Source organism: Setaria italica, chromosome VI (assembly GCF_000263155.2).
Source record: "Setaria italica strain Yugu1 chromosome VI, Setaria_italica_v2.0, whole genome shotgun sequence".
Taxonomy (NCBI): Eukaryota; Viridiplantae; Streptophyta; class Magnoliopsida; order Poales; family Poaceae; genus Setaria; species Setaria italica.
In genome coordinates, this window is record NC_028455.1 from 600,453 (window position 1) to 621,234 (window position 20,782).

At 45.3% G+C, this 20,782-nt stretch overlaps 4 protein-coding genes across 4 annotated transcripts; 2 read left to right on the forward strand and 2 right to left on the reverse strand.

Moving 5' to 3' along the window:
- Positions 1–282: 282 nt before the first annotated feature.
- On the reverse strand, positions 283–6,113 carry LOC101782205 (ubiquitin carboxyl-terminal hydrolase 2). The gene is made up of 7 exons (XM_022827556.1): positions 5,931–6,113; positions 5,408–5,455; positions 4,832–4,914; positions 4,370–4,665; positions 2,807–3,874; positions 1,842–2,349; positions 283–1,081 (listed from the first exon to the last, which is right to left on the reverse strand). Exons 4-7 carry the CDS (start codon positions 4,506–4,508, stop codon positions 838–840), a joined length of 1,959 nt encoding a protein of 652 aa, XP_022683291.1. The 5' UTR covers positions 4,509–4,665; positions 4,832–4,914; positions 5,408–5,455; positions 5,931–6,113; the 3' UTR covers positions 283–837.
- Positions 5,947–7,126, forward strand: LOC101782611. Its single transcript, XM_004974243.1, has 3 exons — positions 5,947–6,102; positions 6,409–6,454; positions 6,555–7,126. Exons 1-3 carry the CDS (start codon positions 5,947–5,949, stop codon positions 7,124–7,126), a joined length of 774 nt encoding a protein of 257 aa, XP_004974300.1.
- A 408-nt stretch (positions 7,127–7,534) lies between these two features.
- Positions 7,535–10,890, reverse strand: LOC101763558 (adenylate kinase, chloroplastic). The gene is made up of 7 exons (XM_004972396.4): positions 10,600–10,890; positions 10,250–10,345; positions 10,030–10,158; positions 9,803–9,937; positions 9,447–9,593; positions 8,790–8,864; positions 7,535–7,969 (listed from the first exon to the last, which is right to left on the reverse strand). The coding sequence occupies exons 1-7, from the start codon at positions 10,789–10,791 to the stop codon at positions 7,871–7,873; spliced, it is 873 nt and encodes a 290-aa protein (XP_004972453.1). The 5' UTR covers positions 10,792–10,890; the 3' UTR covers positions 7,535–7,870.
- Positions 10,891–19,463: 8,573 nt separating this feature from the next.
- On the forward strand, positions 19,464–20,680 carry LOC101763152 (auxin-responsive protein IAA25). Its single transcript, XM_004972395.3, has 2 exons — positions 19,464–20,319; positions 20,420–20,680. The coding sequence occupies exons 1-2, from the start codon at positions 19,688–19,690 to the stop codon at positions 20,475–20,477; spliced, it is 690 nt and encodes a 229-aa protein (XP_004972452.1). The 5' UTR covers positions 19,464–19,687; the 3' UTR covers positions 20,478–20,680.
- Positions 20,681–20,782: the final 102 nt, after the last annotated feature.

Genomic DNA, 20,782 nt, shown 5'->3' on the forward strand with positions numbered 1-20,782 from the left:
CGCATTTACATGAAATTTGGTCTTCCTTGATATTAGTTCAGAGGCAGCCGTCCTCTGATAAAAGAGAAAAAAATGCAGCTTGTCTTTTGACTAATACTCTCTACTTCTTCGATATATTCACCAGGTGTTTTCCACATACACTTGATCCATATCATTCCACTGCAAAAACTGTTTGAATTCTCAGGCTCAGCACAAAAACATAGATCACACATTTGCAGTCAGCATTCAAATTTTCCCAACCAGGCAGAATTCTAAAAACTATTGTTGGACCAGACAGTCAGGAACACCAAAACTAGGTCATCTTGTTCAATCAGTAACACCAGAATGCCTTCCATCATCATCTTCCTAGGCAACCAAAAAGGAAAAAAAAACTCTGCAACCATTCACAAAACAAGGAAAAGCTTCCATAGCCAATCAACTTACGCTGGCTGGAGCCACAGAATGAAGAAAATACATCTATCATGCCGCAGATGCTTCAACACATCATTAACTGTGAAGCATGAGCATGTAAGATTGAGTACCATCCAACAAAACCAGGACAAGGCCTGTGTTGTCACAGCTAGCTCCTACTCTCTTCCTAGTTAGACCCCTAATAAAAGGACAAAAAGAAAGCAGCTCTGAATGTGTATGACCAGATGAGCTGATAATCTCCCCAACTGAGTACATGCTGCAGTAGGTCAGAAGCCCCGTGATGCCTCGCCAAAAGCAACACGAATGGACTTGAGCAAGAGTCTCAATGGTAGTGTTACACTGACTGGATCCTTGGCCAACTAAAGCATGTTCACCAATCCCTTGTGATTGCTCTTCCGATTACTTGGACATACTGCCATACATGTCTCAATCTTCTATCCTCTCATAGAAAAGAAGGTAGGCCTCACACTTGAGAACGTTGGCTAGCGGGACTTCTCTGATGGTCAAGTCACTTGCCCAAAACCATGTGGAAGAGCCGCTGCTCTGCTGCTGCTCTGTTCCAGTCCTGCTTCCTCTCACATAAGCGACATAGTGGCCCTCCTTCAAGGAGTTCCCAAAATGCTCAATGGCACCAACTAGACGATATCTGGCATGATTTTTGTCCTCAGACCTGAAGATTTGAGAAATAATAAAAAATAAATAAAACTAACGTAAAGGAAATACTAGGCTAGCTATCAACGTGTAAGTGAACACCATTAACAAGAAACCACTATCGCATGAGCAATTTTAATTTATATCAAGTGACAAATCAGCATATAGTCCAGTTTCAACATGTAACCTCACCACAACTACTTCAAAATCACACTAGAAAATGCTGGCCCTTATAGAGAAAAGCCTAATGTAAAAGGGCTGTCAGGTTAGGCGTTTCAATGCACAGCCTGAAGCGGGAAAAAGGAATATACACCAGGTAGTTGGTGATACAGTGTTGTAGTGGCCAGCTCAGGGATTGTGATACACTGTGTTCCATATGTATGTGACTAATGGACTATGACAGGAGATTATTTTTCCCCTACAAACACAATAAAATCAATATGCATTGAAGCAGTTTTCAACCAATTAAAGAATGGGTTTTGATCCAAACCAAATCACTACCACTAGATAGAATGGGTTTTGATCCAAATCAAACTGTCAAAAAAAACAATCAAATTCAATTTTTAGACCAACATTCAAATTCAATTGATCCTCAACAAACTCAAAACACAATTCATTTCAATTAGACTTCAGGATAAGCAGTAACCACTGGAAAGTGGAAACTCTTCTAGGGACATAAGAGTCTAAACAACAATTTGAGCTAAATGACATGTCTTCTTCAAGCTTTCACAAAATTGCATAGAAGTATTAAGTTGTTACAGTGTAAGTAATGTAAGTACCTGGGGTCCAGATATTTTCCTACATCAAGATTTTCCTCAAACTTCACATGTCCCGGTCTCTTATCCTTGCCCTCAAATCTCACCACATGAAGAGTTAGTACAGGTGGCAGCTTGCTAAGAACAAGCGTTTTATCTGCATGTATGCCTTTCTGCTCATTTGGGGCTTCTCCCACATTTAGTGTGCTGGCATTTTGGTTATCATGCGCACCGAACAAGTCACTCTTTGCTTTTCTGTGGTCACGTTCAGTTTGGACCCAATCTGCCAACCATCTTTTCTTGATGCTTGCCATCATCTGCCCACCAACTTTTCTTGGGCTGGTGCTTGGCTCCTCATGCTTGGCACAGCTATCACAGCTCCTTATCACGGCCTCTTTTTCAAAATAATATTCCAGGCACTCCTCAATTGATGGAAGAGAATCTATCTTATGTTCATCTGCGCTCTTATGTTTATCTGCAAAAACAACATTATGCATCCAGATGCTATCAACTTGTACAAGTTTTTCAGAATTTCAATCCTCCACATTAGCAGTAATTTTTCTGAGAATACCCAAAACTGTTAATTTAACAGACCATTTGCAGTGATATTAAGATAAGCATTCAAAACCCTGAGCTATGCTCGTAAAGCAATTCGAACTACCACACTAAAAGAAACAGCTTGCCATGTTCAGACTGCTCAAACATCCTGCACAGTTTTATGTAGCCATCCTGAAGGTTTTGGTGACATTTCTTCAAACCATGCACGCAACTAGTCCTTTAACAAGTTTGAACGTTTAGATAGTGGTTCAAACTCAACTCTGACAAATGGCATGTATCCTTGTTTTCAGCAAAATAGGCAATAGCAGTTGCTGTATAAGAGTGTTTTCCACAGTTTCTTGCATGCATTTCTCAATAGAGTTAAGATCTGGGACGCCCCTGCATATTTGCAGATCTGCTAACCAATTTGCAGCAGGCAATTGATTAGGTACGGGAGCATGTGAACTTACTCTCATCCCTAATTTGTTGAAATAGGTCTCTAATACCTTTCCTTGCCTTTCTGCCACTCCTTTGTGGTGCTTCACTTTTGGTTGGATACCCGTCTGGTGGCATTGTCAGTGAGAGCTCACAGAATGATACTGTCTTAAGCGACGCTTCTGAGCAAGTTTTGCAGGTCAAGGTTTCAGACACCTGACCCTGGAAAATGGATTCAACAACTGTGGGAACATCCTGCATGTAAGGAGGCATCTTCAGCAGCTCCTCCTCATTCAAACCATAACGCAGATCGAGAAGCAATTCTTGGCTGTCTTGCTGACTACGGTCTTTGTACTTCGCATTCAATGCGCCTATGCCCAAGAGTTTAGCTGGGTTCAGCGGTGCTACTGCATCCTTCCCAGCCGTTGTCTCCACAAAGAGGTCCTTCAGTGCCACACCAAGGGGCCCCATTGGAGCATCAGGACCAAACATCCACATCCGCAGCTTACCAAGTGCAAGGAGGCACTGCACCAATGCATTCACAAAGCACGTGTACCCTTCATTTTGCATCCCTCTGATAACATAGGGCTCATGAGCACGTGCCGCTGAGGCAATCACTTTGAGGCTCAAACTGTGGTCACACTGAAAGCAGTAAGCAGCATCGGGTTGATCTATCCACAGAACAACTGGAACCGGGTGACATTCTTTTGAGTTGGCATGGCTCCGTGCGTGGCTCTGGCTCATTGGACCCTCCTCATTGGTCACCAACCCGGCGCAGAAACACTGGCTGCAGCACGAGCACATCACGAAACGAGACTTCGTTTCCTCGAGCGTCAGCTTCCCATTGGGGGCCTTGCAATCCATGCACTGTGGGTTGGCCTTCAAGCGCTTGATAGTATCTGAGAACTTGTACATTTCCTCTGTATCAAAGTAGAAGTGCTCACACTCATTGCTAGCATCGCTGGTGACATCTGCCTCCGCGCCACCACATACAGAATCCGTGGCCTCCAGGAGTCGGGCTTTGCCAAGGCTGCTGTCCATCTCTGCTGCCCTCGCTCCCTTCTCCTCCTTCCCCATCGCGTGGACTGGAATCACAAGAAAGAATCGAGTCAGAACTCAAAGAACCAAGAACTTAAGAAAGGTAAAGAAGCAGAGAAGGATGCATCATGAGCAAGAAACGCCAAAGGAGCGGAAAATCCAAGAAATACCATCAGCAATGCAAGCAAGACCTTATGGCGAGGACGCCCAAGAGATGCCAATGAAGTGGAGACGCAGCAGGGAAATTCCACCAAGAAAACAAGAAATTGCACATCCCGGAGGCTGGAGATGATCAAGAACCGCGCGCAGCAACTGCACGTCTGCGCAGACTACCATGTCGGGGGAAGAAAGAGCAACTGCACCGACTAGGGATGAGCCAAGAAAGCCAACGAAGCGGAGAAGAAGCAGCAGCAACAGAAACCGAGAAACCCACCGACCAACCAGACAAGAACCGAGAAGAGCAAGAACAGCGCCACGGAATCCGGAATCAAGCGAAGAACAACACAGAATCGGGAGGAGGGGAATGCGGGAGGAAATCTCACCTCGATTCGGGCGTGGCGGGGCGCGGGCGAGCGGCGGGAATGGCGTCCGCGGCGAGGCCGAGGCGCCGAGCAGTTGGAACGGTGGTGTAGCGGGAGGAAGCTTTTCCCTGGCCTTGGGCCGATCGCTGTTCGAGTCCATTTTATAGTGGGGGGAAATAGCTCCGGTCCACGGAAAATTCTACTTCGGCCCGGCCCAGCCCAATAGGTATGTCAAAATTAGACCACGTGAAAAAACCGGCCCAGGAAGAGGCTGCTCCCAGGACTGACTGGTGACTGTTGGCAGCAGGCAGACCGACCTGTCTCAACAAGAATCAGGAATGCAAACTTCAGACAGCCATTGCACATGATTACAATGTGGGCATTTGTGTTACTCCAGAATCAAGATAGATTTGTATGATCAGTATTCAACAACGATGTACACAAATTATGATAGAAGTATCCTAGCAATGACTCGTCAGTTACCATGTGAGACAGCTTCGAGCTTCCTGAACGACATATCTAATCCACCAGCAGAGCAGCTTGCTTGTCAATATCGGCGAACACACCTTCCATTGGCAAAGAAAGATTTCAGGTTAGAACACCAAGATGCAGGTCTATCAGTTACAGAGATAGGTAACTGAAAGTGAGATACTATCTAGGACCATTTGATGTCATTAGCAGAAATTGCTGAATTCCATGTGACTTCTTGCTCTACATGACAGAAGACCTCTGACAGCATCTAGATTTGATATTTCCACATTAAACTAGATACTGAATATCATACTAACACCACCATATACCAACCAACAATAACAACATGTAGCTTCAACAATGACTAGAGCAGTTCAGACTTCAGATAAGCAAGTGAGCATTAGCGTGATGCCGAGCGACAAAGAAATTAGCAATGGTAAGCATTACTTTGTCTATGTATCATAATAAGAAGCCTGTCTGAAACTACCAGTGACAGAATGACTTCATGACATACAGTACACAATACCAAGAAGAAAAGCATATCAGACTTGAGAGATAGATTGCCTGCTTTTACTACAACAAACTCACATTCTGACAGCAAGGGCTCAGCATTTTGATAAGTGGATATAGATTAACCTGTAAAACAACAAACACGTGTGTGAGAGGTTGATAATAACAATGCCATGTTCATTAATCTTCGCAATCCATATGAATAGGTAGGCAACAGCCAGCAGATGAGAAAACAATGGAATAACTCTACTCAATAGACACTGCACAAAACAATGAAAACAATGGATAATGCACGGTTCGCGAGCTAGCATCCTATACCAGCAGCACTATCACCCGAATTGCAGGTCGGAAAGAAATCTATCCCCTCCCCTCCGAATTCACCACCATTCTCCATCATCACAAGAGCACATACGCACTGAACATGGTAGATTCGAGAGAAACAGCATCTACATTTCGCCCAACGGAAAATCGAACGTTGATCCTGAAGCGCGATCCAAACTTGGCAGTTTAGAGAACCACCTCGTCTCTCCCCTTTTGCTGTCCTAGGCATAATAACTGAACCAAAACTAAATGGAGCAAGTCCGAAAGGGGAGGGGCGGACCTTGGTTTCTCGAGGCATGGAGCACAGCTGCCTAGTAGTCGGCAAGAAGCGGCGGCGGTGGGGAGCAGGAGGAGCCGGGGAAATGGTGCGGCGAGCGGAGATCGGAGAGGAGGAAGAGGCAGCGGCGGCGGCGGTGCCCGCCATTCGAGGGGAGTGGCGCTTTCTTGGGCCGGTAATCGTGAGTGAAAGCCCAACAATTTAAACCAGGCCGAGGTTGACAGTTGAGAGGCAGCCGAATTGTATGTCCTGCACTCCTGCCACTGCGACCGGAGCGCGGGTCAGCTTTCGTTCCCCTGCCACGTGTCAACCAAGCGGACACGGACGGGCTGGCTCGCACTCGCACGTGGCGGGCTTCACCACTGGCAAGTGGCACATCTAGATCAATCAGTATCACCAGAATGCCCTCCACCATCATCTTATGTTGGTATATTCGTAACCTTCCATTAACGTACAGATTTCATATGTCTGATGTTGGCAGTCACTGCATGTCGGCCATCCATTGACGTGCAGAGAGAACAGCTATGGTAGCACCTCCATGCTCCATCAGAGTCTTTCTCCAGATTGAAAGCAATCATATAGTGCTTGTTCCAATGTTTAACTTTTGTCTGATGTTTGGGCATGCAGGACATTTGGTGGTCAATACACCAATGCTGCCTACCAAGTTCCTCTACCTCAAGCACCTATCCATTGATATGGGATCAGGATTGAGCTTTTCCCCGGCCTATGATTATTTCTCTCTGGTTTCTTTCCTTGACGCGTCTCCTTCCTTGGAAACTTTGACCTTGAATGTAAGGCGAATGCTGATATCTCAGCATAGTATGGACCATGAATCGGTTTTTGGAGATTCGTCACATTTCAGGCAGATGCCTCGACACTGTCACTCCTGCCTCAAGAGTGTGAAGATCTCGGGGTTCAGCTCTGCCAATAGCTTGGTTGAGCTAACATGTTATATTCTCAATAATGCGGTGTCACTCGAATGTCTTACATTAAATACTGTATATGGTTTTAGGTGTTCTGATGAAGGTTGTAAAGGATGCCACCCCATTAGCAACGGTGTTCTCAAGGAAGCTCCCAGAGCGGCCATGGCCATCAGAACATGCATCGAGGATAAGGTTCCCTCTGCAGTTAAGTTGACTGTTCTAGGGCCCTGCAGAGAGTGCCATGGTAGGACAGATGGTCGCCATAATAAGATGTAATCGTGCAATGTATAATCATAATTTTAATGTAATTTCAGTGAGGTAATGCTTTTGTTTCTTAAATGTCAGATGAACTGTACTCGTTTGGATAATAATTTAAATTAATTCCGGATGAAGGATATTTTGTTTCTTGAGTTACCATACCTGTTGAGGTTCGGTTTACTTGAAGATATATGTGTTTTGGTGCCAAGTTGTAATGTTTACAGATGTAATGTCGAGGTTGCTTGTCAAAAAATACAAATTTGTAATGATCTCAAAAGAGCTTTTTCAAAGCAGCAACCAGCAATATATTTCTTCAACATCCCTAGCAAACCTGCTAGTTATTTGAGGCCGTGCCTGGGCCCAGAACTAGACCTGTTAAGTGGAAAACTCCAGCAGCCATCATGGCAACATCCCTGAAAGCTGAAATCATGACAAAGCTTTTTCTTTGAAACTAGAAGAGTACACTGCGAAAACATGATACAACAAACCAAAAAAAAAAAATGAATGCATCATCCATTTCTCCAGTTGAGAAACAACACATTACACGTGCATGTTCGCAGGACAGCAATAATCCATGTACAGCAGCGCATGCTAAAAAGGATCTCTAAAGTCCTCGTCCCGATGAATGATCCGCCACCTCCATTCTTGTACAACAACACATGGTACAAAATTCCTATGCTTCAACCACATTTAAATGGAGGAGTTCGCTATCATGCGAGCCATCTTACATGAGCATGCCTGACCTGCACGGATTTTACCCACTCAAGCGCTGGCCACCGTTTCTGTTTTCTTGTCCAGGATAGAGCTCAGCTGCTTGTCGATCTCGGCAAACACTTCGTCCACTGTGACATCTCCTTTCACCTAAATTACACAAGTCAGTGACAAAACAATTGTTTGAATATAATGCTGATTGCTTGATTGCAGAGATAGCTAACTGAAAAGCGTGATCATTGAATGGTTATAATCTGGCATCACATGAAGAAAATTAACAAGTTGTGTGTCACCATTCTACATGATATAACATACAAGGTTACGACTGCATGCAAATTTGACAATGACACATCAAATTAGGCACAACGGAATACTACAATGACAGTCTGACACTAGTACTAGAAACTACATACCAAGAAGCGACTGAGAAATAGGTAATACACTTGTTGTGGACACCTTCTTTGGGAGGAAGTTCCACCGCAAGAAGGCCCAGGCGTCAGCTAGTAGTTAGGAGATCTGCTTTGTTTCAGTTTTGGTTTGTTAGCGCCGGCTCAGATTATTTAGGGTGGCTAGAGATCTTATCCAAAGGTTGTTAGGGAGCTTAGAGCTCTATATGTACTAGGACCCCAGATTCATCTCGGGTTAAGCAGAAGATAAACCTCTAAGCTCAGAGCCTCCTAGGGAGGGCGAGCGGGTTGTTTATCAATCTGCTCATTGTGTTCTTAGCCAATAAACTAGCCATATCAACACTAGTGGCACAGAGGCAACAGAGGAATTAACAATGGCAGGCGTTACTCCATCTAACTACGAGAACCAAAACAAAAATATATATCTCTGCAGTTACTGAAAATGAGGACATCAGATTAATCTGTCCTAGGATAACTTCATGACAACATCAAGCAGAAATGCGTATCAGTCTTGAGAGAACTGATGGAGCAGAGAGTTTTCAATTGAAAGAGATGGCACCTACTTTGACAATAACATTGTCATATGTTGATAGCAATGACTCAACATTTTGATAGTAAGTCTGCAGCCTCAGCTTAACCTGTAAAACAGCAAAAACAACATGTGTTAGAAGTGGATTCCCTAACCATATTTATTGATCTCACAATCTAAATAAACAGTTGCAGTTGATGAGAAATATCTGGTGGAACAAAGAATAAGCAAACTCAATATACACTCTACATGAAATTCAATCATCATAATACACAGTTGAAGTAGCAGTATCCTATATCAGCAGGTCTACCACATGAATCAAAATTACATAACATAACAATAACTACAGCACACTAACAGACGACAGCAAAAAGAAAAGCCCTTCACCATCAGAGGAAATGATTGCACACTAGAAATGTACAAGTTTTAAAGCATTGATGTCAGGTGCTTTCACCTCGAAAAAGAAAATGTTAAGTGTGTCAGTGGGCTCGAATATATATGCACTGAATACTTTAGATATGGCCAGTAGGGGCATGATAAAATACATTGACCTTGTTGACTTAGTAGAAGACCAAAGAAAGACACCTTGCAGTAACACTGCAACACCTAATAAGCAATTACATCCTGTTTAATGATAAATTCCCGTTTCCTTTTGATAATATTTTTACCAATAGCCAGTACAGATATGTACCTTTTCTTCTGTGTCATCAAATCTCTGTGTAAGCCTTGACGCAATTTCTTCATTCTCTGGTGGAGAATACTTCAAATGATATATTTTCCCCGTGACAGGATCAAGCCGTCTTCCAACCACCCTTTCAACAAGGAGTTCATCTGGAACCTGGATTGGCAAAGAATGAGCTAAAGTTACACATTTTCTGATCAAACAAAGCTAATTCAGGAAATTCCTGTTCATTGGGCTAAAAATAGCCAATAGCAGTATTTAACGAAATATATTTGAACTACTAGTAAGAGCAATGTCACAAATAATCTAAAGGCCGAAAATGATTTGGATTATGTGCCATTAATTTGATCTAGCTGGACACTTACATCTAACAAAATGAAAGTATCAGGTCGGATTTCAAGAGTTTCCAATGCCATGGCCTGCGAATAGCTTCTCGGATACCCGTCCAATAGCCAACCATTTTCTTGAGCATCTGGTTGCAAAAGGCGTTCCTTAACCATCTGTCAGAAACCAAAATTTGTTTATTTTTAGGAGCATTGATAGCAACTTGAAATCACAACAATGGAGAATTTGGAAATAAAAGGTCGCCTACATTGACTACAATCTCATCAGGCACCAGCTGGCCCTTCTCCATGTATTCCTTGGCCTGCTTCCCATTCTCGGACCCAGCAGCGATCTCCGCCCGTAGCAAATCTCCAGCAGAGATGTGCACCAAACCGTACTGCAAAAACCACAAGTGCAACATGAGGCGTTCTGAAGCGAACAATTCTGAAATACTAGCATACAAGGTTGTTACTGAATCTACAACATACTTTGGCCTTGATGAGCTCACATTGCGTGCCCTTGCCGGACGCGGGAGCCCCTGATATCATGACCTTGAGAGGGTCAGCCAACGCTGCAACCACAGCCTGAAGTGAATATACAGAGAGTAAGAATTCTGCCGTGGAATAACTCGTGCAATTATCCAGGAAACTCCACGGAGATGGATTGCCTAGGTTTAGCAAGATCTATGCCGAGGTTGCCTAATACCCCCAAGGAATGTCCGGAGAATCCTCCAAACCTGAGCAAGCAAGCAATCCATGTGCTCCACCTCCCCTTGTGCTACGCTAGCTAGTAACGGAACCAGATCGAAGTGAACAATACGGAGCAAGAAAGCAATCACCTTGCTCGCCCGGCGCAAGGAGCGGGTCGCCGGCGAGCGGCGGCCGGCGGTACGGAGCCGGAGGGAGCGGGAGCTGGCTGGCGCGCCGGGGAAGAGGAGTCGGCCCTGGGAACCCGGCCTCTGGGCCGTCGATTGCGGCGGCGAGAGGGAGGCTGCAGCGGCAGCGCAGGCGGCGGCCATAGAGGAAGCCATGGGCGGCGACGGCGGAGCGGAGGCAGAAGAAGACCAGACGACGAGACAGTAGACAGAAAACAAAGGGAGTTGCGGCCTTTATTAATCCCCCTTTTTTTTAGTTTCATCAAACAAAATCAGTTTGGTTTTTTTTTTTGGAATTTTTTGAGGCCTCAAACTGCGGCTCGTTCTTCTTGTGGCAATAGGAAGGAAGGAGGAGATCAAACTAGGACAAACGCCGACAGCAATGCCTGAGGCCAGGGCACTTCTTCAGATGGCGCTTCTTCAGAAAAATACAGAGTTATGTGATCAGGTTCAGGGGTATGTGATCAGAAATGAAGGAGGCTCCTGATGGATGCTCTTCTCCACTCGGAAGTGATAGCGTGCTTGATGGGATAAGCAAAGGTGCAAGCGGAAACCGACTCGATGTCGATCGATCCTCATGGTGGTCAGTCAGCGTTTGCAGAAGACTGCAATCCGCATCCGTCAGTGCCCATTTCCAGCGCGTGTCAGCAAATTTCTTCGCTTTCCTTGGTCAAGCTCAAGCAGCACATGTTTCTTTTCCTTTCTTTTTTACCCGGACCGGAGAGAAATGACAGACCAAACAAAGCTGATCCACAACTGCATTCTTGGTATAGGATGCTGCAATAGCTCTACCAAGAGTTCATCTGCATTTCAGCTCTGAAAACTTAAGTAAAAAAAAAGGCATCTGCATTCTTGGTAGGATGCTGCAATAGCTGATCCACAACAGTATCCTGCTCATCTGCTGCAGAAAATCATGGGTGGCTTCAGTGCCAGGGTTCAGAGCATGGAACTGCAACCACCAAGAGCTTTGAAGCAGCAACAGATAACTTGTATTTTCTTTTGTGAGGAGCACCAGTATTTGCTACTGCTACCGATTTGATGATCTGAACTGCAGGTGCTCTCCTTTCTGCTCTGCAAGTCAGTGGTGGTCTCGCAGGTGCTCGGAGAGACTTTCTGCTCCAGCATGCACCTCCTTTCTGCTCTGCAAGTCAGTGGTGATGGGACCATAAAAACTAGACGTGTATTGATAGGTGGTGGTCTCAACAATCTACCTCTTGCATTACATACGTGGAACACAACTTTAATCTGAGGCTACCAACTGTGTACTGCCTTTTATCATCCTTCCTGTCTCTGTTACCTGTTTCACTTTCACAGTTGAGCTTGAGCAATGAGCTAAGTGGCAGTTCCTGTCTGTCTACAACAACAAAGCCTGCCTGCCTCCTCCAAGTGTACTCTAAATTGTATTGCAGGTCGCTGTACAACCTGCATTGCTGGAAGGAAAGTGCACGCATCCAATTTCTATGCGCATTTGGCAGCAGCAGCTGTGCAGTTGAAACTTGCAAAGCTATTGACTTTCGGGAAAAAGAGAAAAAAGGGAGCTGCAGAAAATCCTGATTGCCATCCAGCCATCCACAGCCCACAGGATCCCCTCTTTTACTGGTTTCCTGCAGATGTTCAGTTCATGATCTAATTTCAAGGTTTTCTTGCCATGAAACCATATGCCTTTTGCTTCTACATGTATTCTAAGTGAACTGAGGTAAGAATAGGTAACCCACTTGTCAGGTAGATTGGTCCAATTTATGTAAGTACAGATTCATTTGTTTTAGTGTCAATTCTTACCTTGTGGAGTAGAACTGAAGAATCATCAAAATTACTTTACCTGAAGTTAGTTATTACTTTTCACAACTGCAAATGCCCCTGACTTTATTCCTATAGTTGTTGAATAAAGGACCGCTGTTATGATATTTAAATTGAGACACTAGGAACTAGTGCGAAGTTCGTTTGCAGTTGGATCACCACAGCACCACTTACGTGAGGTAACGTCAAAATCTATATCACTGCACGCACATTATGGTAAGTATTACCAGCTAATTTTGGGGTTTTTCTTTTTCAAGAAGATGACATTCACTATGGTGGGGGTACAAGACGGATCATCTCTGTAGATGCCAGACTGACATATGGAATTAGATAAATATTTGTCACAGCATAAGCTCCTCTCTGTTTCATGGATTATTTCTGGATTGGAGCTCAGGGCACTGAGCAAATAATTTTAGGGCCACCATCTCTTTTCAATGTCTATATAACTGAATGCAACAAAAAGAAAGAAAGCGTCCAGATTCTTGAGACATGTTCGTGTTCAAAGTTTCAGTTATCTAAAATTGCCTACCAATTTGTCTGCAAGATTCCAAGAAAATAAATATTTCGTTAGAAAAATCAATATTTGTCTATAACGAGAAATGCCTTTTCCTCTGGTTCACAACAAGTCAACAAACGATATTGTTTTTGTGGTTGGAAACTGTTGCGCCTTTTTTGGTTCTCTGCAAACGTGAGCAACTTTTTGACTGGCTTCTGATTTCAAGGTTTTCTTGTCACGAAGATGACATTCGCTATACTGGGAGCACAAGTAGCAGTGTTGGAGAAATTCTGAAATCAAATATTGTAACTTTCAAAAAAAAATCAAACATCGCAATCTTCCTCACAGGCATAAGCTCAAACACACAGCAAATACCTTTCAACACCATAAACACCCACAGGCTTCTCTCTTCCACAAACAACACCCACCTCCTCTGCAGTCTGCACACCACACAAACTCAACACACTAGTGGTAGTGGTATGTGCTAGAGCAAGAGCTGCAGCTTGGCATCATCAGAGAGGCTGGCCATGAAGAGCTCCTCTTCAGCAGGTGCACTAAGTCTGAAACTGAAACAAGAGCAGGGAGTTGATGGTAGCAAGACGCAGGGAAGCCTTGAGCTCAGGCTCGGCTTCTCTTCGGACAATGGCGATGGCGATCCAACTGAACAAAAGAAAAGGAGAAGACCAGGATGCTTTCCCTGCCATGTGTTTTGGGTGGGCGAAGAACAAAACAAGCTCTCATGTCATTGCATCGCATGGATTAACTACAATTCGGATGCATGCCCACCAACTCAACAACAGTAGTCTGATTGCAGATCATGAGATCACCATCTTGCAAGAGCAAGAGCAAGAGCAATGGCAAGCCTGTCTGGGCCTGACAGAATCCGACGAAACGTGAAAGGCTCTCTACCTCGCCTTCACAGCGCGGAGCCAGTCGCCGTATTCTCACAGCAGCGGTTGCGGCCTTGCCGGCGGCTGACCGGGAGGAGCACTCGCCGCTGGCTACCAAGCCGCCATTCCCGGCCATGTGAGCTCGTTCGTCTCGGATTCGTCGAATCGGGCGCGTCTCCACTGCTCTCATTGCTTCCAGATTCTGAGGGGGCGACGGTATGAGTGGGTTCAGGCTTTATGGCGGCGGCGGCGGCTAGGAAGGGTGGCGGCGCCGCCGGTCGCGCGGGAGTACGGGCCCATACAAAACGAAAACCAGGGGTCAATTTGCAAATATTCGGATCGCGATTATTAATCTCGATCCCATTCAGGAGTCTAAATGAAAAAAATTAGGGGGTAATATGTAAATATTCGAATCGGTGACTACTAATCGCGATCCAATTCAGGAGGGCATATGTAAAACAGAGGATCAATATGCAAATATTGGCAAAACTCCCGAGCGGCGACATCGCACCCGGCGAGATCGCCGGCGGCCGCCGCCATCCATCCCGCCCTCGCCCTCCACAAACTCCACGACCTCAGCCGTCTCCTCCGGATCCCCTCACCCGCTGCCGATGCTCCCAGCTCGAGCTGCTCCGTCGGATATGCCGCCGCGGCTGCGCCGTCGCGTCGAGAGCTCGCGGTGCGAGGCGCCGGCGGACTGCGATGGCGTGGCCCTCCCATTGAAGTCAGCGTTTGCAGAAGACTGCAATGTGCATCAGACAGGCAGGCGAAGCAAAGGAAAGGGTCCCAATTTCTTTTCTTTTCTTATTACCCGGATCGGAGAAAAAAGAGAGCACGTGTTCCTCTGCTTCCTGGTTCGTCCAGCTACCAGCTTATGCTTATCCTGACAGAGCAAACAAAATAGCCACATCTGCATTCTTGGTAGGATCCTGCAATAGCTGATTCACAACTGTATCCTGCTTCAGTGCCAGGGTTCTTTGCGAGGAACTACAACCAACAAGAGCTTCAGAGCACCGCAAGTCCACAACTGTACCTGCTAGTGCTATATTGATATGGGGATCTGAACTGAAACTGCAATGTTTTCCTTTTGATCAGGCCCTGATGCTTCAGTCCTCACGAAACCATGTTTCAATGCCCGATCATCGCTGCAAGTCAACCCTTGCTGCCTTCTATCATCTCTTCCTGTCCCTGTTACCTGTTTCACTTTCACAGTTGCTCTTGAGCACTGAGCTGAGTGGCAGTACATGTCTGTCTACAACAACAAAGCCTGCCTCCTCCAAGGCTCCAAGTGTACTCTACAATGTATTGCAGGTCGCTGTACAGCCTGCATTGCTGGAAGGAAGGTGCATGCATCCAATTTATACATATGCATTTGGCAGCAGCAGTTGTGCAGTTGAAACCTGCAAAGCTGTTGACTTTGAGGAAACGAGAAAAAAGGGAGCTGCACAAAATCTTTGCTAGATGCTAACCCAATCCTTGTCGCAGATCTCGGCAGACAAGATCGGTAGGATGGGATGACACTGCAAGTTGTTCTAGTGCTGATCACTCCAACTGAACAAAAGAAACAGCAGGATGCATGTTTCAGCGCTGGATTGGGGCCTTCCGTTTTGGGGATCCGATCCAACACTGCCTGACAGAACTCGACGAAATATACCTTCCCAGGGCGGAGCCAGTCGCCGTACTCTCACAGCCGTGGTTGCCTGACCGGGAGGAGCGCTCGCGGCTGGCTACCAACCAACCAAGACGCCATTGCCGGGCCAAGTGGGCTTGTTCGTCTCGGATTCGTCGAATTGGGCGCGCCTCCACTGCTCTCATTGCTTCCGGCTTCAGAGGCTGCTAGTGGCTGAGCGCGGGGTGAGTGGGTTCAGCCTTTGCGGCGCGGCGGTGCCGGTCGCGCGGCAGGACGAGAGGCCCATCCAAAACGAAACAAGGGGTCCATATGCAATATTTGAATCGCGATTATTAATCACGATCCAAATTAAGAATTTATTTGCAAAAATGTAGGGGTAATCTGCAAATATTTGGATCGCGATCCAAATCAAGAGCCTATTTGAAAATATTCCAGACAGCGGGATCACCCTCGATCGTCAGCGGCTGCCACCATCCATCCTGTGCTTCCCTGCGCAAGAGACTATTTGAATGTGCTATTGCTAAAGTTTAGCACTTCCACCCACTAACACTCCCGTTTGGAGATATGGCTAATGGATAGAGCTAAAATTTATAAAATGTCACTTTTGTCCCTTTATATCCTCACCTCTCTTTTCTCTCTCCCCATTTTGATCTTTTCACAAACCATTAGCACCCATTAACTACTCCTCACCAACTAATGCTTTTTGCATATTTTTAAAGTGGCTAAAGTTTAACCTTCCCATTAGATCTCCCGTTTAGATAAACTAATGCATACTTTATTACTTTCACCCGTTATCACTTGTATCTAACACTTGTATCCAACTCGGACGCCTCCTCCGGATCCCCTCACCCGCTGCCGGAGCCCACAGCGCGAGCTGTTCCGACGGATATGCTGCTGCGGCTGCGCCGGCGCGTCGAGCGCGGCGCCGGCGGACTGCGGCCGCTTGGCCCCATTGCAGAAGAGTTCGCAGCTCAATCTCGAACAGAGCATGTACGTCGTTTCCTATTCCTTCTCTTTTTTCCAGTTTCTTCGTTTTATTGCTCGTCATTATCGATAAGAATAAACTTGAGAAATTCTAAAATGCCGTCGCAAACTAAAGAAAATACAATTCAGAGAAGGATTCTTGACGTTCTTGGAGTGGGCCACGCGGCACAACGCGGATGCCAATCCTGCCATAGCAATACTGTACAATCAGGATGGACATTGGTGACAAGAGCTTCTGCAGGAGGCTATGCAACAGGTATCTCCTTGCCAATTAGTACCTGAATCTTTCTCATGTCCCAATAATTGGTGGCTCCTGTAGTCTCACAGTTATAAAGATCAACAACAAATCAGATCAGGAGCAACTAGCTAGGCGATACTGACTCATCATCATTGTGAGCCTGAATCGTGTGCGGCGGTGTTTAACACCAAGTCAACAAAAGCTTCTCATCAGGTCCACTAATGTCCTGAAAATGGCATAGCATGTACATCAGACAGGACATGTTGCTGCATCACCTATCAAGCTGCCTACTCCTTAAGCACTAAGTAAGAAATCTGTGCCGAAGGGAAAAGGGTTATTCCAGTGGCTACTATTATACTATGGTTTTCGGATGGGACAAGATACTCTTAGAGTTAACAAGCGATAATGATACGCAATTAGGCAGGCCAATCATGGTAGAATGGAACTTACATGGGGCTACTAGCTGCCTAATAGGTCTGCGCTTTGCACCGATGCATAGGTTAGAGATTCTTGGTATATGAGATGTCCTGATAAAGAAGATAAGATGCATGCAAGTGGGTAAAGCTGATTGCTGAAAAGTTGACTGTCTTTCTAGTAAAGCTTCTTGTGTTACATGTAAAGAACAGATTCTGAACATTATTATGGTAACATGGCATGTGAGGAGCTGTCATTGTGTTGAGAGGATCAAGAACAATCGTAATAGTTACAACCTACTTTCCTTGGTTATATAAGGGATAGTACGATTCGATCGATTCTTAGGGCTCTCCTTTTCTCAAATGGGGATTTTGAAGCATATGTAGGCATCATGGAACCATATGCCTTGCTTCTACAGCTATTTTGAGTGAACGGAGTAAGAATAGGTAACCCCATTTCTCAGGTAGATTGGTCCAATCTATGTAGATACAGATTCATTTGTTTTGGTGAAAGTTCTTGTCTTGTGGAGTAGACCTCAAGAATCATGCAAAATTAGTTTACCTGAAGTTTGTTATTACTTTTCACGACTGTAAATGTTCCTGACTTTATTCCTACGATAGTTGAATAAAGGACTGCTGTAACGAGATATACGCTTTTCAATGTGGACAATAAGCACCAACTTTCTGATGCTTCGATAGAATTACGCCTTTCATATGGCCTCTTTAAGTATGAGAAATTTCTTCATTTCAAAAGTTTATGAAAAACTGATTGGTTGACTAATATACTGATAGCTCCTCTACACTAGCAGCTCAGAATATATAGTTTGGTAAGTATGACACACTAGGAACTAGTGCACAGTTCAATTGCGTATGGATAACCACTTATGTGAAGATGAAATTCACTATGGTGGCAGTAGCAGAAGGATCATCTCTTTAGACAGACATATATGTGGAATTAAATAATATTAGTCTTCTCTGTTTCATGGATATCTGGATTGAAGCCCATGGCACTGAGCAAATGATTGTAGGGTTACCAGCTCTCTTGAATGTTTATATAATGCAGTGAAACAAAAGAAAGGAAGTGGCTTCATTCTTGAGGCATGTTCGTGTTCAGCGTTACAGTTACAGTTATCTACAACTGCCTACATATTTGCCTGCTGGATTCCAAGAAAATAAATAGCGATAAATACTTGGTTAGAATAATCAAGATTATTTATAATGAGAAATGTCCTTTTCACTTTGGCAACCAAAGTGATATTGTTCTTGTGGTTGGAAAATGTTGCGGCCTTTTTTGGTTCTCTGCAAATGTGAGCAACTTTTTTATTGTCTAGTGACTACTGTGCTGATAGGTAATCTGACAATATGCTGCTAGATAAGGAACTATTGCATAATTCATTTATTGCTAGATAACCATGTGCAGTAACATCAGCATCTCTCTCAGTACATTTCACCGCATAAAGAACTAACTTCTTACTTCAAGTTTTCTTATCATGAAGATGACATTCACTATACTGGGAGCACAAAGTAGCAGCGTTGGGGAAACTCTGAAATCAAATATTGTAATATTATTCACAGGCATAAGCTCACAAATTAAACACAGTAGATACCTTTTGGCCCTTTAAAAGCTGTACATAATGCAATACAGTAAAAGAAAGAAAGCATCTTGAGACACATGTTCATGCCCAGTGTTACAGTTACCTAAAAGTGCCTGCCAAATTTTCTGCAGGACAAGGGAAAAGAATAGCTCCAAGCATCGCTTTCAGGAAAAAGACCGAAGGTGGGTGGACTGAATTTTCAGTTGGAGGTCCAGTAGCCACTGTGTCCCCCACACAACACAAGGTCAGACAAAACTACACAAGCAACTCTTGCAAACGATAAGGAGATGTCCATCCACTTGAAGCACTCGCATATCAGCATATTGATCAGTTCCATGCACTCAATTCTCCAATTGAAAGTATAAAAACTGTTGCGGGCACGTGTCGCCCATTGTGATTGTACTCTTCATGCTTCAAACATTCCCCTCCTGCGCTTCAACATGACCTGAAATATGCCATTTGTTTCAGAAGAAAGGGCCGGGAAAAAGGTGTCCTGAATTATTTGATGAACTCAATTCAAGACGCATTTTATTTCTCACTGTACTACTGAATTTCTGAAACATTAAGAGTTTATGATCTGTATATGCAGGCTCAGAACTTTAGCCATGCATTCAAAGTTTAGTACTAGAGGATTCATGTAACTTCGAGAATGAATAAGTCCTACACAAATTTTTTAGAGGGATGTTTAACTTTTACATGCACATAAGGCTATCATTTCATTGTTCATACTTTCTGTTAGTCCCCCGCTAGTTCACTTTAGGAGTACTTAGCAAGCAGAAAGCCACCTGCCTTTTTCTCATCATCTCTGTTCCCTTTAATTGTTCCATGTTCCATCCATCACAGTTCACAGTTACCACCAACACCATAAAGACCCACAGGCTCTGAGGCTCCTCTCTCCCACAAACAACACTCACCTCCTCTGCACACCACACAAACAGCACACTAGTGGAGTAGTGGCAGTAGTAGTATGTGCTAGAGGTGCAGCTTGCCATCATCAGAGAGGCCAGCCATGAAGAAGAGCTCTTCAGATGCACTAAGTCTGAAACTGAAACAGGAGCAGGCAAGCGCTGGAGGCGAGATGCAGGGAAGCCTTGAGCTCAGGCTCGGCATCTCCTCGGACAATGGCGGCGATGATCCATGGCTTGGTGTCGGAGCGCACCCCTGGAGCTTGGCCTCCAGGCAAGAGAAGGCGACCCTGGAGCAGGCAGCGCACCAGCGGCCTCCTCCTCCTCCGCAGCCGGTGGGATGGCCGCCGGTGGGCGCGTTCCGCAAGAGCCTGCACCTGGCCGGCGCGAAGGCCGCCGAGGAGCCGAGCAAGGCGAAGCCAGCTGTCTCCGGCGAGACGGCGAGCATGTTCGTGAAGGTGAACCTGGAGGGGTGCGCCGTCGGGAGGAAGGTGGACCTGCGGGCCCACCGCGGGTACGCGTCGCTGTCCCGCGCGCTGCAGGGCATGTTCCACGGCTTCGTGCTGTCGGATGGCCACTGGAGGATCGCAGGCAGAGAAGACGACGACGATGACGATGAGCGGCGGCGGCGGCCGGAGTTGGGGAAGAAGGGGCCCACCAAGAACGGGAAGACGTACATCCTGCTGTACGAGGACAACGAGGGCGACCGGATGCTCGTCGGCGACGTGCCATGGGAGTAAGTGATTGTTCTTGTTTTTAGTTATTTGCACACTGATAGGTAGAGATGTTGAGGTCGTTGATGGTGATTGAGCTTTATTGTTTTGTTGTTGCTGCAGGCTGTTCATGGCTTCGGTGAAGAGGCTCTACATCGCACAAGACTCAAGGAACAAGTAGCTAGAGAGACAGAGAGACGTTGCTAGCAACACTGTATGCTGCTAGTGTTTTAACTGCCTCTCTTTCTTCTTCCTGTAACCCTGTCTAGCAGTTCATATAGTGCAGTAGGCACGTATAGGAAGTTTTGCTTGTGTAATATTTCAGACTTTGGTGAAGGAATTATTAATCGATTAGCTCATGTTGATGTTTGCAAAGCTGTTTAATTTAGACAACAAACACTTTTTCTCCCCCAAATAATCATGTTTACCGGCTGTCTAACCCTAACCCCTGTTACAAAAAAGAAAAAAAAAACTCTAACCCCGTAC